At 45.5% G+C, this 18,393-nt stretch overlaps 1 protein-coding gene across 15 annotated transcripts in view; it reads right to left on the bottom strand.

Annotated features, from left to right (window-relative positions):
- Nucleotides 1-18,393, bottom strand: part of ETV6 (ETS variant 6) — a 415,605-nt gene that overhangs the window by 22,510 nt on the left and 374,702 nt on the right. For all 15 annotated transcript variants that reach the window (XM_029205490.1, XM_029205498.1, XM_029205491.1 and 12 more), the window contains one exon: nucleotides 15,604-15,738. In XM_029205490.1, coding sequence (XP_029061323.1) covers nucleotides 15,604-15,738 — 135 coding nt within the window. The remainder of the gene's footprint in view (nucleotides 1-15,603; nucleotides 15,739-18,393) is intronic.

The raw sequence follows: 18,393 nt of genomic DNA, 5'->3' as shown, positions 1-18,393 counted from the left end.
TTAAAAAAATTAAAGTGCACATACTCGAAATTCTTTTCCTGCCAATGGACAAGCAAAAAATGTCTACAAACATTCCATTAATCACCTACTAGTGGCTTATAAAACACAAGGAAGCCACACGTTCATTCTTTATCTTTTTGTTACTCGACTCTTCGACATGGCTTTTAGGGTCCTTAAGGGTTTTTCTCTAAATGTTTTCACTGACTTTTCATAACCCAACTTCCGTACTCTCTATCTCCAGGAGTTGTTGGTATTAATGACAACAATAAAGCAATTACTATATATCCTACGTACTGGATTATATTGTTTAAAATTTATAACACACCTAAGCAGAAGATACCAACTACTATTACTCCTGTTTAACAGGAGAGAAAATGGAGGCATAAAGAAGTTAAGCAACTTACCCAAGGTCACCCAGCCAGTTAGATTCCAGTAAGATTCTAGAACCTTATGTACCCATTAGAATATCTACTTCTCTGCTATGTAGAAACTAGGGGGGGGGAAAGTCACATCAAAACCTGCTCTAGGGCTTCCCTGGTGGCGCAGTGGTTGAGAGTCCGCCTGCCGATGCAGGGGACGCGGGTTCGTGCCCCGGTTCGGGAAGATCCCACATGCCGTGGAGCGGCTGGGCCCGTGAGCCATGGCCGCTGAGCCTGCGTGTCCGGAGCCTGTGCTCCGCAACGGGAGAGGCCACAACGGTGAGAGGCCCGCGTACTGCCAAAAACAAAAACAAAAAACCTGCTCAAAGCGTGCACAGTGGGCCTAATTTACATAATAACGATCTTGTACCTGAGAGAACATTGAGGATCATTTTGTTTCTGAGTGCACAGTCAGACAGAGTTAAGTGAGAAGAAGGAGGGATGGACCCCTGACAATACCTCCACCCCATCCCACCTGAACTTTCAAGCTGGAGACATCTGAGGAAGGACAACATCAGAAGTGTACACAGCTCAGGGACTTCCCTGGTGGCACAGTGGTTAATACCTGCCTACCAATGCAGGGGACATGGGTTCGATCCCTGATCCGGGAAAATCCCACATGCCACGGAGCAACTAAGCCCGCGAGCCACAACTTCTGAGCCTGTGTGAAGCCTGCACACCTAGAGCCCGTGCTCCGCAACAAGAGAAGCCACCACAATGAGAAGCATGCGCACCACAATGAAGAGTAGCCCCTGCTCTCTGCAACTAGAGAAAGCCTGTGTGAGCCAAAAGTAAATAAAATAAATTTATATATATAAAAAAAGTGTACACAGCTCGGCAGCAGAAGTAGCTCCATGGGCTGGGTTGAGGGAGGGACCAGCATGTACGTGGCCTTAGGAGTCCTGCTAAGGGTTGGAAGAACAAAACTCTGCCTACAAAAATGGAGTTTTCTCCAGGGCCTCACACACATCTTAATGCGGTTTCTCTGGCCACATCTGTTCCCAGAGCTGTCTCACCAAAAGGATGTGCATACTTGCAGGTCCCTGTTCTAGTCAAAGACTTGTCCATGGTTCTAAGTAAAGCAAGTCAAAGATATCTCCTTTATCCATTACGACAACATCTATGTGAAGACCATATAAAGGGGATCTGGGAATCTGATAGGGTTAGTACACAGAGACAAAGGTGGTGGTTTCTTCAAGTTTTATATAGGGTTAACAGGAAAATAGGGACTCCACTAGATCTCACAAATCATACGAGACACTGAACAAAAGAAACACTGTTCATGATCATTACAAGATCATCTGCCTGAAGGCAAAGGGCTTATTTTGTAACCACTATGTAACGCGCTGCCACGAATTTAAAAGTGCTTAAGCGTTGGAACAGCTGTCAGTAGGAGACTGGTTTAACACATGATGGCATCTCTCTAAATGATGGAGGACTACGCAGCTATAAAATGGAATGAGGGGTAACTAAATATTTTGCTAAGGACTGATCGCTAGGCTCTATGGCTAGATGAGCAAAAGCAAGGTGAAGTATGTATGGTATGCTACCATTTTTCTCAAAGGAGAAGGGGATTCCAGTTTCAGTAATGGCAGAGCGACTTGTATCAGACTAACTTTCCTACATATAGCAATGACAGAATCTGGATAAAATATATTTATAAAAGTTACTGAGGGTACTGGAAACTGAAGGGGATTTTACTCTTGCAAGAAAGGAACTGCCCAGGGTAAGATCCAAATTTATACAGCTGTCACTCTGAGGGTCCTTCCCAGTCCACGTAGTGTGAGGCAGCTAGGAAAAGAACAGAAAGTTGCTTGAGATGCCAGGGAGTAGAGTATGAAGCTGTCAGAAGGGCAAAAAAATGGAGAAAACAAATTCCATAAAGGAGGGACCCTCAGAGGGAGTAGCCACTAACTGGCACATAAAATGCCCTCAAATCCTTAACACGTGCTCCTGAACTGCAACGTGCAGGGGGGACTCCAAGGAGCTCAGTGAAAGGTAACAGCTGTACAGTTCAAAGACACAAAATCTCAGCTGCTGGCCATGGTATTGGAGACAGCGTTCAGAGTTGGGGCTCTATCAAGGAAGGCTCTGAAAACACCTCAGGCTGCTCATTACCCCAGAATGGCCACACCTTAGGAGTAAGGACTATGCTCTAGGACAAAGGGATTTGCCTGAGGGCTAAAGGCAAAACTGAAATAAATCTTCCCTAACCAAATATAAGACCAAGCCTCCACAAATTCAGAGTGACTGACTAGTTATTTAACTGCTTGCTAGCAGAAACATCGACACTCTTCAGAGGAATGTAACATAATCCAGAGTCTCTACAATATGTTATATGTAATATTCAGTGTCCAATAAAGAGATTCTAGACACGTGAAGGAACAGAAAAATGTGACCCATATTCAAGAGGGACGGCAGTCAATAGAAGTAGACTCTTGAGATAATCTAGATGTTGGAATGAGCAAAAAAGAACTTGAAAGTAGCTGGGCTTCCCTGGTGGCTCAGTGGTTGAGAGTCCGGCTGCCGATGCAGGGGACACGGGTTCGTGCCCCGGTCCGGGAAGATCCCACATGCCGCAGAGCGGCTGGGCCCGTGGGCCATGGCCGCTGAGCCCGCGCGTCCGGAGCCTGTGCTCCGCAACGGGAGAGGCCACAACAGTGAGAGGCCCGCGTACTGCAAAAAAAAAAAAAAAAAAAAAGCGATTATAAATAAGTTCAAGCATTTAAACAAAATGATAGTCATAATGAGTGATAACAGATGGAGACTATCAGAAAAGAAATGGAAACAATCAAAAAGGGTTTTGAACTGAAAAATACAGTACTTGAAATTTTGGACAGGAGAGACTTAATAGCAGATGGGAGATAATAGAAGAAAGGGTTAGTAAATCTGAAAACAGATCAATAAAAATTAAAAACAAAGAAATAGATCTTCAGTGACCTATGGAACAATATTAAATGGTCTAAAAGAAATGTAACTGGAGTTTGAGAAGGTGAAAACTTTTTTTTTTAATAGACGTTGGTGGGTTGGTATCCCCCCCACACTCTCAACACACATTTTTAAAAACTGAATTATTTTAAAGCAAATTAGAAATTGTCATACCCTATCCTAAGTACTTGTGTGGTCATCTAAGAAAATAAGATGATTTTCCTGCACAGTCACTATAACATTGTAAAAGAGGAGAAAACAGAAAGAATGGGGCCAAAACAAAATTGAAGAAATAATGGCCAAGTTGTCCTCAAATTTGTGAACAACAGCAACAACAATATACAAACTTAAGGATCCAAGAAGCTCAGCAAATTCCAAGCAGGATAAATACAATGAAAGCTACGTTCAGGCACAGAGTCGAACTGCTGAAAACCAAGAAGAAACAAACTTTTGAAAGCAACCAAAGGGGAAAGAGAAGTTACACCACATACAGGGGAAAAATTATACTAATTATGGCTAACTTCTTTTTTCAACACCTAGGGAGTGTGCAAGCATGTACACAAAAAAGGTATGAATGGAGACCTGTAGAGATTGAAAGAGACTTAAGAGACACATCAACCACTTGTGAAGTAGAGACAGACCCTTGCTTGGATTATGATTCGAACAAACTGCAAACACATTTATGAGGGCTTCCCTGGTGGCACAGTGGTTAAGAATCCACCTGCCAGTGCAGGGCACATGGGTTCGAGCCCTCGTCCAGGAAGATCCCACATGCCGCGCAGCAACTAATCCCCGTGCACCACAACTACTGAGCCTGAGCTCTGCAGCCCGCGAGCCACAACTCCTGAAGCCTGCGTGCCTAGAGCCCGTGCTCCACAACAAGAGAAGCCACTGCAATGAGAAGCCCGCGCACCACAGCAAAGAGTAACCCCTGCTCACCACAACTAGGGAAAGCCCACGTGCAGCAACAAAGACCCAACACAGCCATAAATAAATAAATTTAAAAAAACATTTACGAGATAGCTGGAAAAGTGTAAACAGTAATAAAATATCTGATAATATTGAGGAACTATTAATTTTCAGGTGATGTGATGGCTATGTGATTATGATTTTATAAACGGAATTAAAGTGCTTAATCAACCTTGCAAAGATACAGGTTGGGATGACAAGTCAACTTCCTCACTTTAACGCAATGCAAATAATGCTTACAGGACACTGATTAGGCCCATGGGGTTAACTTTAACGGCCGAAATTATTAGTATGATAGAAATGATCTACAATCTTTCGGGGATGAGGCAAGTTTTCTTTTCATAGCTAATACAGATCTCAATTCTGCCATCCACAAAAATGAATTTACCTTTTGTCCATGGTTCACTTTTTATGTCACAGAACATGATCATTGCAAGCGACATTTAAGACAGTTGGCATTCTGAAGTTTCACGTATTTTCTTCTAAATGCCATTTACAGAATACCTCCCTTTCCTTAAAAGCTTATTAAGGATTAAAAATACTTCAGGATGATGAAGACCATGTACTAAGCAATCCTATTTCCTGAATCCATTTCCCTTCTTACAAACTTTACAACAGACACAGGCGTTGGCCAGTAGCCTGGTTACCTGCATGTTTTCTTTGATGTCCTGGGCGTCAAGGCTCAGTGGATGGGTGTGCACTCAGGGCAAGCCTTAGGAAGTCTGGGAGAAGGACGAGAGGAAGAACTTTTGCGCCAAGGGTAAAAGAGGAACTGATGTAATGTCCTGGAGAGATTTCACTCTCTGTTCCTGCCCAGATTTGGGGAACAATGAAGGAGGGAGACAGCGCTCTGGATAATCCAACTCAGATTTCACTTTTGACTCCGGATCTGGGCAGGAACAGGACTTGGATGGGCTTGATTTATTTATTTCTCTGCAGACACCACGGAAGGAGGAAGTACTTGATGAAGTTGATAACGTTAATGGTGGAGAACTGGAACTGAGGGTATTTAATTCCAGGCTCCTGGTGGTCTGGGCACACCACTGTCGAGGCTGAAAGGTCTGCAACGCGCCCTTCCAAGCTTTGTTTCAGTTTGCGAAGCATGTGCTCACGTATGGAGTGGGCTCTGATGTTGCTACCCTGCTGCCTCTGTTATGATAAGTTGGCAGCAGGGTATGGAAACTTATGAGACCAGAGCTGACAGGCAGAGAAGCTCCGGACACAGGAAACGCACTAAGCGGACAGTGGGTGCATTAAATCCCCCAGATGCAGGAGTCTTCTGTCTAAAACAAGAAGATGTTTTTTTGGTCTGGCCTTGATGTCTGGGTTTGTTCTTGGTGAACTGCCCAGCTGGAAAACTGGGAAATTATCCACATTGCCCTTGGTCTGAAGGTCTTGCTATGGGAGGGAAACGCTCAAGGAAGAGAGAGGAAAAGCCACATGTAATTGGTCAGTGTGGGCTTAGAAGGGGGCGGGGGCGGCGAAGGTACCCAGGAGTGGTAGGGACCTCATTCTGGTTGAAAGTACTTTCTGATCCCAAACGTTTCTCTTTGTAGATCTCCTTTAGACACAAATAATCCCTTCTTCTTACTACCAAACAGCCCCCAATAAATTAGGACTTTAAATGTGATGATCACAAAAAAAGGTCTGATTTCTTTTCTCATCCTCTTTCCTTTTACTTATTATGAAAGTTTCTCTATTTAGAATTCATCAGCATTCAACCCAATTTAATCACGTTATATAATGAATAACTAGTAGACCTAAAAAACAAAGCAAAACTCTGCCTTTGGTTAAAGTCTTGGTTTTTGACTAGGACCTTTCCAGGGTAGAGCAAAGGCGAAGACCAAGTTTACGTCTCACACACCGGGATCACACTTCCCCACCGTGCTTCCCCTAAGGCCATGGATGATAATAGGAGACGGAGATGCAGTTCAACAGGCCCAGCAGATAACTCTCACTCATCGTCCTCAGTACACTGGGATCCACATTTTCCCCCATGTAAACACCATTTCCCAGCACAATTTTTTAAAAGATTAGTAGGAACCATGAATGATATAAAGACCTATACAAAAATTAAAGGCTTTAGATCTTGAGATGGAATTCAAAATAGATTTCATATACATACTCAGGTTCTGTCACTCCCCGTTATGAGTTGACTTGTGTGCCCCCCACCCCAAAATTCATATGTTGAAGTCCCAATCCCCAGTACCTCAGAATATGATCTCATTTGGGAAAAGGGTCATTGCAGATGTAATTAGGTAAGGTAAGGTCATATTGGAGTAGCATGGGCCTCTATTCCAATATGACTGGTGCCCTTGTGAACAGGGGAATGTGGACACACAGACATGCACACACGCTGCACAACTGGAGAGGAGTGTTTTGTCACACAGTCATTACAATATGAATTGAAGCAAAGAACTTCCAGCGATGCCAACCGTATGTGAAGTAGTGGCTCAGAGGCAGAATATGCAGAGAAAGGAAACGCGGTCCTTGCTCTCAAGGGTACCACAGTCTAATGGAGGAGGCAGACATATCAAAAAACGACAAAAAGCTATAGGTGCTGAATTAAGAGTCAAGGCACGCAGGGTTAGGCCACGCAAGATCTACAAGCCGAGGATCTCCAAAGATTGCCAGCAAACCACCAGAAGTTGGGAGAGAAACCTAGCACAGAGTTTCCCTCACGGCCTCAGAAGGAACCCATCCTGCCCAGACCTTGATCTTGGACTTTCAGCCTCCAGAACTGTGAGACAATACATTCCTGTTGTTTGAGCCACCCAGTGTGTGGCAGCCCTAGAAAACTATCCCTACTACCGCCTTTCCAAGAGGTTCAGCCAAGACTTTCAGTCAAGACTTTCCACTGACCCTTTGCCTGCCCATTTCAGTGTTTCCATCTCACTCAGCTCCCTTGTCACATTCAGTAGTCACTGAATTCCCTTGCAGGGCCTGAGAAGAAAACTGTCCTAGCTTGGAGTGTAGGATTCACAGACGTCTGAGTTCATACACAATAAATCCTAAGGAAGCATCTAGAATTTTATAAGCATTTGGGTGAAAGGGGCTGAAAGAAACAAAACAGGTGACTTTCAGGACTCCGAGGCTTAAGCTTCATCACTGTGGGCGGGATAGCTGCCAACAGGCCACCTCTGCCGGTGGTTTAGCGCAGACGGTGTGGGCAAGTCTACACCAGCCGTAGACACGAGGCTTCATGCTCCCGGCCGGATGCTGGCTCTGCTCTTCCCAGGTGGTGTAGAGGAGTCTCCCTCAGTCTCAGGAAAGGCCCACAAAAGAAGTGAATGAAGAAATCAAGGGATGAGGTTACAGATGAGCCAATTTGCCCTTTGGAGGTAAATGCTGTGAATCATTTATAGGGAGGGGGCCAGGGCGGCACAAAGGTTAAGGCAGGAGAGGGGAACGAGTGGAGAGCTTCCTTCTCTGGAGTTGAACCCACCACCCCCAGCCCTCTTATCTCAGAGGAATCAGGTGGCATTTCCTGAGGGCTAAGAGGAAATCACTTGAAGACTTCCTGGTTACCTTGGGAGAATTATTCATGTCTACTAGGGACCTCCTGCCCCTAAAACTTTTAGCTCAATGGAGCAAGCTAGCCTCTGGACTAAGGGGAGCCTCCATACCCCTGAAGGGAGCTGGCCCAAGGAAGGTGCACGGGTCCCCCCAGAGGGAGGCTGATGACCCCGATGAAAAGTGGCTCCATGCACCACCCCGGGCCTCCATGTGCTCCCATCACAACCAAATGCTCTGAACCAGGTCAGAGGGTAAAAGGTCATGCTGCCCTAGACCACGACATACAGGAGGCAAAGCAGGAAGAAGAGGCCCTGGAGAGGAGAGGAGGGTAGAGAAGAGGGGAATGAGGCCGAGTGCGGGGGGACGTGTCAGCCGGCGCTCGGGGGGCTCTGACACTGGGGACGACAGGAAGTTCTGGTGGGACCTCGTTACCTCCTGCCAGATTCAAGACTCACAGGGATGAAAGGGGCACAGGAAGGTTAATCTTAGAGTTCTCAAGAGTGAGAGGAGACGGCCAGATTCATAGAAAGGTTGCAAAGGGTTGTGGAGGACCTACCACGTGCCAGGTACTGAAGGTAACGCAAAGTGTAGGCACTGCTTATTTTCCAAACAGGCTGTATCCTGAATTAAGGTTTGCCCTTTAAATGTATTTTCCCATAGAAATCATGCAACAGATGGTGCCCGGTTAACCCATGAAGAAGTCCTAGGATAATGGCATGGGTGGACAACAGGCCTTTCCTATGTCCGGATGCAGAAACCTGGTGTTTGCACAAAGCACATGACATTGCAGTAACGGGACTGCTTAAGAAAACTGGAATTGGACTAGCACAGGGAACTATATTCAATATTTTGTAATAACCTATATGGGAAAAGAATCTGAAAAAGGATATATATATGTGTGTGTACTGATATATAACTGAATCACTTTGCTTACACCTGAAGCTAACACAATACTGTATATCAACTATACTTCAATAAGAAAATAATTAAAAAACAGAAAATTGGAATTGGAGGTAAGAAGAAAAACACCATTGCACAACAACGTGAATACACCTAACACTACTGAATTGTACACCTACAAATGGTTAAGATGATAAATGTTATGTGTATTTTATCACAATTCAGCTTTTTTTTAAGTTTAAAGAAAAGAAGAAAAAACCTGAACCAAATAGTGCTAAGAAACAGCAAATAGTCACAATGAATAGCATTTATCAAGCCCTTGCTATGTGACAGATGCTGCTCTGAGGGCATTTCCCTTATGAACTTGACCCTTTCTTACATCAATCGTATTCGATAGGTACTGCTATTCTCCTTCTTTTACAGATGAAAACAGAGACACAGGGAAGCTAAGGAACTTGCCTCAAGTCACACAGCTGGTGAAGTGGGAGCTGGGATTTGAACCCAGGTGGTCTGGATCCATACATGCACCATCACGCTCTCTGGCTCTACCATGTGCTACACAGCTAACGTATATAACAAAGATGTCAAACCCGGGCCAATGGCCTCCTTGACACTTCAGTCATGAACACGATTCCAGCAAGACTAGAAAATCGGGGTGGTTTTTACAACAACGGGTAATAGGATGTGGCCTGGGCGACTGGAAGCCTCATCTGCCCTGGTGCCTGTCCTGGGGGGCCGGCTGTCAAGGAGCCACCGCACGAGGGGCTGGTCCAGGGGTACGAGAGCCAGGGCTTCTGTTCTCAGAGGCCACTGCCTGACTCAGAACCCACATTTCTCCCAGGCCGGGAGATTTTTGTCCCGCTAATAAGTCCATTCATCCTGGGTCAGTCAGTGATCCAGACAGGTTAATTCAGTCCAATTTAGTATGAGTTTTTAATATCATTAACTGAAGACATACACTGGGGTCTCAAAAGTTATCTCTGACGTTTTTTGGTTTTCACTTGACAGTTTCAAGTACAGATGGTCCCCGACTTACGACGGTTCGACTTAGCGATTTTTCGACTTCACAGTGGTGGCAAAGTGATACGCATTAGGCAGAAACGGTACTTCAAATTTTGAATTGCGATCTTTTTCTGGGGCTAGTGCTATGCAGGACGACACTCCTCGTGCTGCTGGGCAGCGGCAGTGAGTACAGATCCCGGTCAGCCACGCGATCACGAGGGCGAGCAACTGATACCATCCTGTACCCAGACAGCCATTCTGTCTTGCACTTGCCGTACAGTGTTCAATAAATTACATGAGATAGTCAACACTTAATTATAAAACCGGCTTTGCGTTAGACGATTCTGCCCAACTGCAGGCTGATGTAAGTGTTCTGAGCATGTTTAAGGTAGGTAGGCTAAGCTGTGCTGTTTGGTAGGTTAGGGGTATTAAATGCATTTTCAACTTAGGATATTTTCAACTTAGGACGGGTTTATCTGGCCGTATCCCCATCCTAAGTCGGGGAAGATCTGTACTACGAAGCGGAAACATGATAAGCAGGAGTGCGGGGACCTGCCAGCATATTGGACCTGTCTCGGCATCCTGATCTCCGTGGTTCTTCTACTCATCGTTTAACCATTTGCCCTATTTTCAGGGTGCTTGCAAACACACAAAATTAATAAAAATGTTATTTCGGTCAGCTCATTCATGCTGCAGTGGAATGAACACCGGCACTGGAACCAAGTGGACCTGGGGTTAGGTCTTAGCTTTGCCACTACATAGTTATGTGATTTGGAGGCAGGGTACCTTACTGCTCTTAGCCTCAGTCTCCTCATCTATAAAGTGGAAATAATATTACCTTCTTTATGGGGTGGTTGTGAAGATTAAATGATTTAAACATGTAAAAGCTTAGAACAGGGCCTGGAACACAATGAGGACACCATAAATGTTAGCTCTTATTTTGTTATTATGAGGTAGATTCATGTACCTCATCTCGTTGAATTATCTCATTAAAATTGTATAAGATTGGGCTTCCCTGGTGGCGCAGTGGTTGAGAGTCCGCCTGCCGATGCAGGGGACACGGGTTCGTGCCCCGGTCCGGGAAGATCCCACATGCCGTGGAGCGGCTGGGCCCGTGAGCCATGGCCGCTGAGCCTGCGCGTCCGGAGCCTGTGCTCCGCAACGGGAGAGGCCACAACAGTGAGAGGCCCGCGTACCGCAAAAAAAAAAAAATTGTATAAGATTTCCTTCCTCCAAAGTAGTCTCTGGCAGTTGGATTTGGTGGGCAGGGGGAGGGAGAAGGGGAAATATTTCCCCCAGTAAAGCAATCATATAAATAAAATTTCTGTGGGCCATCCCAGAATACAGCCACCCTCCCCACCCTCCATGAAGAAGTGATTTCCCTCTACTATCTGGGCTATGACCATGGGCTAGTTGTAAGGAGAACTGAGAATGACAGCATTTTGACCCCTGAAATTTCTCGTCCTCACTTCCAATTTCCATATCCACTTGGTGACAGAGAGCTGCCCCAGAGCAGAACTTTCACCTTAGAACTGTGTCTACTGCTGTAGAAACAGTCACAGCACAGCATGTGGGAACAGTTTCAAATTCAAGTGATTAAAAATCACCTCCCAATTCCCTGGCGGTCCAGTGGTTAGGGCTTGGCACTTTCACTGCTGGGGCCCGGGTTCGATCCCTGGTCAGCGAAATAAGATCCCGCAAGCCACGTGGTATGGCCTGAGAAACACAGGTCCTGTTCCCCCTCCCTGGACACTTGGGCATGTTCAGTCCAACAGGGGTGACTCTGCAAAGCTGACCCCATTTGGAGACCAGCCTAGACTAGAAGCATATTTTAATTGCTCAATGAACTTTTAGGGAATCACTCATTCAAGTAGTTCTAACACCAAAGGACCAGTGGCAATCGAATATATGCTTTGGCACCAAGCTTTTCTTCTTAAATATTCCATGGGAGCCAAAAGTCACTGACTTCGGAACCCAAAGTATCAAAAGAAGTTGATATCACAACCGTGTGTGACAAAATCTAAATTTATTTTATAACCATCTACTGGTCTGAAATTTCTAAAGATGTTTTGCCTCCTGGTTTTGGTGAGAGAAGTAGTCTCCTTCCTACATAGCTATCTACGTTATACCTAACTAATTCATAACATGCAGATAAAATGGGTAATCAATAATCAAAGGAAAGGAATCTATTAAAAATGAGATTTCCACTGTGAAACAAGTGAATGATGCTACTCTTGGTTTGACTACTAAGAGGGGTAATGCTATCAGCAGTTCTTGATAAGGTGAGATAAATGAGAATAGATGTTCAACTTTTCTCAGCATCACCAGACAGGACACTGCTGTACTTTTGTGGATTTTAGTTGCCTACGACCCTGAAAGTAGAGAATGTGTCTTATCCGTCTTCGTATCACCCAGGGAGACCCAGTCCTTAGGATTTAAGGACTCTAAGATCTGATACCATTTGGTGGTATTTCCTGTCTTATAACTGGGGTGACTAAGGGCCAGAGAAATGAGAAACTGAGTCCTTAGGACTGTTCTGGCAGAAGAGAGGATTAGAACCTGGTTTCCTGATGCCCAGATCCCACTCTTGAAGACATTTAATCTAAGCTGACCATGTGTCCCAGTTTGTCAGGGATGGTCCTGGTTTGATGCCTATGTCCGAGCTCACTTACTAGAGTCCCATTTCACTAGCATAAGTGTCTGGGTATGGATGAAAAGTTATAAGGTTATCGTAATTATATAATATTGCCTTCCCCTCCCATAACTGAGTAAGGGAAGAGTAGAAATGCTGGTTCTCCTAGACCTAGGTGGTAGTCTGAGTACTGCTTCACCCAAGGCATGACACACTTTTAGAGATAATGAATGTGTACAAAATAAAGGGTTTGAATTAGTACGATCACCCTTCTCTCCCATCAGAGCCTGGAAGGGAGCCTCTGAGCTAACAATGACCTCCAAGCTTCTGGCACTGCCACGTGGCTGCCAGTACGGAAGGTGAGGTTTCAATGTAATGTACTCATAGGGGATATTTGCAGGCAACTGTGGCTGGATTACACAAGATATGTTTGTCCTGTGATATAAATTCCCATTGTGAAATTATGAATGTCTGAATTGGTCACGTCGGTGGCAGTGATGAGGTGAAGTCATGGGGTGTTGAATGAAGCTTTGTGTTTGTACATCACTCTGCACGCCTCCCTGTGCCAGCCTGCTGAGGGGCTGAGTGGGCCCTCTCTGGAATGGCCCATTCTCCTTCCATGCTGCGCTCCGGGCCGAGTCAAGAGCGACACACTCTTACATCGTACTGTATCCCCAGTTAGGTAGCATAAATCACTGGGGATGTAATACTGGATGTTTATAATTTCACTTAACAAACTTTTCTCCCCCCCAGGACCAGATCTCTCTGTATATTAACAAATGCCCATATTAATGTGTTACCATTCACGATATAACCGTATTGATCCTAGAGATAATTCATGTTAAGCTGTAAGTATATTCTTTCTACCTCTCTAGTTGGTCCTTTTGTCACCAACGGCACCCATATATCTGGAGGTCTGGGGGCCAGCAGCCTCTTCACATCACCTCCGTGCCCGGCACAGCTCTTCTCACGTGATCCCACCTGACAAAGACCCACGCTCCCTTCTGTGCGCTCTCACGTGAGAGCAGGCAGAGGACCAAGGGCACATACCAGGATGGTGTTTTCTGACTGACAGCTTGAAGGAACCGTCTCTGAGAACGCGCTACTTTTAAAAGCAGGTCTGAAGCAGAGCTACCTGATCTACAGGGTGATGCAGCCCTTGACCTTGGCCTCATTAGCTCCATGCTTTTACCTACTGAGCTCACCACGGCCCACAACATAGCACTTGAGAGCGCAGCTCTTTAGGGTGTCGGCGGTGGCGCACGTGCATTTCCTCGGTGAGAGGGGTCTCTGAGAGTGGCCAGCGTTTCCTCCCGAGTCACTCCTGCCCACGAGGACAACAGCAAACACACCTACTTGCGGGTCAGATCAGGCCAAGCGGAGAGAAGGAAGGAGCTGCCATGAGATGAGACCATCAGCCTCCCATCACAGCTGAGGATAAACCGGGAAACAGCAATTCCAAATGGGATTTTTTTTTTTTTTTAATAATGAGCAAAAGAGAGAGAGTGAAAAACAAAACAAAACAAAACAGCCCATCACACACCTTTTGTGTGTGAAGAGGCAGGCTAGGCAATCTAATTCCTGCCCTAATCCTAAAGCTTCAGTAAACCCACCACCTCTTCTCTGGAGTAGCTGTTGGCTGTTATGCAAACAGGAAACGCACAGGGCAGGAAGGGTAAAAGAATGAAGAAACCCAACTGGGGTGGGGGGCAGCTGCTAAATTCAGCAGAGGTAGAGCTAGAGGAAGACGGGATGAGAGGCACAGGTGGGGAGACTGCAAGAAGCACTTGCTTACTCTCCATCACGGAGGCAACGGGACCTGCTGTGAGAAGCTGAGCACAGGGAGGAGATGCCGGTCGGGTGCCTGAAGCCAGGCTCTGTCCTGTGACGCGTTAATTAGGGAAACATGGAACGTCTCATTTTTAAATCTGCCGACAACAAAACAAAAACAGTCCTGCTCTGGGGCATGTTCAATCAGTTGAAGGAAATGCCCCTGAAAAAAACCCAGGGGGTGTAGGCCCCTCATAATCTGGTCTGAAAGGCAAGTTTAAAAGAATCACCTTGTGTCCCCAATCTGGGCAGAAGGATGTGGACGAAATGCTCCCCAGAGGCACGGTGCAACGCTGTTCAAGAGAACAGGAGCAAAGCAAGCTTCTTATACCCTATTTCTGTACCCAAGCACCTGCTGTGGAACTCTGCCCGGGGCCGCAATTCGATTCTGGTCTTTTGTTGTGTTTTCTACCAACGCTTTGATTAGGACCACTGTAGGTCACCAGAGCAGAGCAGTGCATGGCACACCTGAACTGAGCACTCACAGTGAGCACACTGCAAGACACCGCCTCCCGTGCACGAATGCTGGACCTCCTTGGTCCCCCGCAGAGTTCACAGGGTTTGGGCCTCTTTTCTTCCTCCAGCTTAGGTTACCCTCTGTTACCCTCACTCCCCACTGTTTCCCTCCACAGCCCGGAAATCAAAGTCCTCCACGTCCTGTTTCCTCCTTGGACTAGTTCTGCAACAGCAAAATGTTGGTCATTGTTTGTTTGGTTTTTTGTTTGTTTGGTTTTGAATTTTTGGTTGCACCCCATGGCATGTGGGACCTTAGTTCCCCGACCAGGGCTTGAACCCGCACCCCCTGCATTGGAAGGTGAAGTCTTAACCACTGGACCGCCGGGGAAGTCCCTGTTGATCACTGTTGAAGTAGGGGGAGGGGATGGATCACAGAGCTTTAGTAAGTTTATTCTATTTGGGGTCTGTTTGAAATTTTTCATAATCAAAGGTAGGGGGAAAAGAAAGGTAAGTTCTATAACCCAAGTCATGGGTTGCTCTCTATTCCAAGCACTCCCTCCATCCTGGGTCCTCCAGGGACGTTCTCCACTTCACTCCTGCTTATCAGACCTTCACAGAATCCTACAGAGTCACCTCCTTCATGAAGCTGAGCCTGCTGCCTGTACTGGCTGTAATCTCCCATTCCACTGTCTCTTTATAGCACCTGTCATAATTATTCTTTGATACTTACATGTGTATCTATCCCATTTCCTCTCCTAGATTGTGAGTTGCAGAGAACCAGATCTTATTCATCTCAGCATTTCCCCCAGGGTCTCAAACAAAATCAGTACCCCACAAATGCTTGTTGAATGAAAAATGAATCACATGAATAAGAACGACTTATCAAAGGAACAGTGGAACCTCTGGGATTTGGCTATGTCTCAAGCAAGGAGAGAGAAGCCTCCTAGGTACCTTCTTCGTGGTTCTGATGCAGGATGACTTCCGGTTGCGTGTGTATCGAGTTTCCGGGGTGGAAGAACGGTGAGAAAAGAATCCGAGGTTTCCTCTGCTTCAGAATATGCTGAAGGAGTTCATAGAGCACATCACCTGGATAGAAAAAGGAAAGAAAAATAGGGAAATGGGAGTGTTTTGTTCAACAACTATTTGCTGAGCTTTGACTTTGCACCTGGCACTGTCCTAAGGACACAATGGTGAGGAAGACAGGTCTGCCACCTATCCACGTGGAGCTTATAGGGGACAGGATGTGGCACTGAAACTCAGGTCAGAGCCATGCAGGGTTTTTTTTTTTTTTTTTTTTTGAACTTTTTTGATTATGAAAGTCATATACAAAAATAAGTATAAAAATGCAAGAAGATAGAAAGAAACAAAAATCACCTATAATCCTATCCCTAAGAGACACAAGCCTGTTAATACTATCTACAGTATTATATGGGTATAGAATTAGAATCAGGTTTATCATAGTTTAGTATCTCTCTTTTTCCCTCCACATTATTTAACTGCTTTAGTAGCTGCATTATAACAGCCTGTCACAGGGATGTACCAGACTTTATTAGAAACTTAAACTGTCCCAATTTATTGCTACTATTTTTATAAAAAACATCCTTTTCACGTCTGTATTTGCATTTCAGATTATTCAAAGAAGAAGTACAAAGTCATTAAGGATGAAAAGTTTTAATGTTTCAATGAGAACTCATGGATTCTTCATAGAAACCTTCCCAATAGAGAAAAACGTGCCTTTCTGATCTACCCCAATCCCAGGCAGGAAAAGAATAAACGTGAAAAAGAAATTCACAAGTCCAGTCAGAGGTGCTAACTATTAAAGATACCCTATAAGGAACAGGCTTATGTTCTGGGATGCTTCCCTCTAAAAATACACACAGGCACTGCTCCAAGGTTCCACAATCTCTAGAAAATCATCTTTAGATGTCAGCACCTCGCAGAGGATGGTAGGGGCTGGTCTGAACTGGGGGCCTTCTATTCTATTTGGTAGTTGAAGTGTCCACTGAGTTGTTAATTAGCCAAAAAAGCTGTCATGGTCTTGTCCCTCCCCTCTGACTTAGATCCAAGTTAAAAAATGCAGGTGGGTGCCTCAAAACCCCTTAGGGGTGGGTGATTAATCTTTAAAATACCACAGGCTTTTCTAACTGTCTCCCACGCCCTGCCACATACAGATACGCAGTCAACAATTGTACCAAACAGTGGGCTTTTGTCTCTAATCTCAGCCACTTTAAACAGATACTTTAATTAACAACTTAATTTACTGCATATTGTGGGCTATTGCTAAATTATTTTTTTTTCCTCTTCAACTCAGCCTGAATCTGAGAAACAGTGCAAATGAATTCCTTTGTTTCTGCAAACTTCTGTGCCTTTTCTGTTGGTACCAAATATAAGTTCCACAATACCCCGTCCTAAGTGATTCCTGAGATGCCCTGGTGTCTTTCCTTTGATTTTGTTTCTTCCTCTACCTTTGAATTTTGGTCATTATTAATATAACTTACTGCCACTGTTTACTACTGTGATCAAATAGAGCAAAAGACTTCTAAGAACTGAAGACCCCACGTCACTTGGGTATTTCCTTTTAGTGAAACGGGCGAGGAACCGCAGAGGTGTTCTGAACCCGACTTAAAAATGTTCTGTGTAAGGTAGACCCGTGACACATGACTGCCTTTGGAGCTGGGAAGGCTTTGGAGCTCATCTAATTCAAATCCAGTAGTCATGGTGATGCTGTCTCTGATGAGATGAGGATACAGAGCCTGAAATACAGTCCTATTTTAATGATTCATATTTTAATCGCTTACAAAAATAAGTCCCTAATCAACATTTTGTGTCTTGGTTTAGTGTAAATGTCTTCCTGAACTTTTCCGAATTTACATGGCCTCACAACGCTGGGTTCTATCCTGTGGGTTTGAGCGATGCTTTATACCGGTAGTAGCTGAAGAGAAAAACGAAAACACTGAAAAAAAATGTGTTCCTGATGATACTAACAAAAATGGTCAGTTATTAGTGTACCCACTTTGGAAGGGGAGGCAGGAAATACAGATGCAGTGTGTGTGTGGGCGTTGGACTCTGATGGTTTGGATGCGGGCTGGTGTGAGGGGAGGGCCCGGCAGCCGGGGCTGGAGGACCAGCTCTTGTGCATCAGGCGACCTTGAGCAGGTCCCTGAGCTTCTCTGCGAAATGCAAACATCTCCCTCAGAAGAGGACGTCGTGAAGCAGGGCCTGGTGCATGTCACATGTGGTCCCTCCTTGGAGGTCACTCGGGGGGCTGGAGGAGCTCTGGGTATGGTGGCTGGAGAGCAGGCAGGTCACTTTCTTTTCTGTTTCCATTTCTCTACGTGCACAGAGAAAGCGAGGCAACAAAGTGGATGCCCTTTACCTTCTCCAGGCCTCATTTCCTCATCTGGAAAATGGCGATACTGGCAGTATTTACCTCCCAGGATGCCTGTGAGGACTGGATGAGGTAAGTGTGTAATAAGCTCATCACAGCACCGGGCAGTGAGAACTCAGCAAGCACCAGCTGTTGTGTGACCACCGCTGTTCCTGCTATTATTATGGATATCATTCAAGTGGTTTAGGACAGACCGGTAGACCCCGAAGGAGGTCTCAGGAGAACAAAGGAAGACTGTCCGGGTCATGGTCAGTGTTATGTTCCCCCTTCAGAAAGGGCAAGGTGAAGTGAGGCCATTCCCCCACTGGGCTAAGCCTGCAGCGGGGCTGATATGTGCTCTGCCCCATACTCTC

The sequence above is a fragment of the Monodon monoceros genome, unplaced genomic scaffold (assembly GCF_005190385.1).
Source record: "Monodon monoceros isolate NGI ecotype Baffin Bay Population unplaced genomic scaffold, NGI_Narwhal_1 Super_Scaffold_6, whole genome shotgun sequence".
Taxonomy (NCBI): Eukaryota; Metazoa; Chordata; class Mammalia; order Artiodactyla; family Monodontidae; genus Monodon; species Monodon monoceros.
The sequence above is the reverse complement of the archived record's forward strand: the minus strand, read 5'-3'. Positions and strand labels throughout refer to the sequence as shown.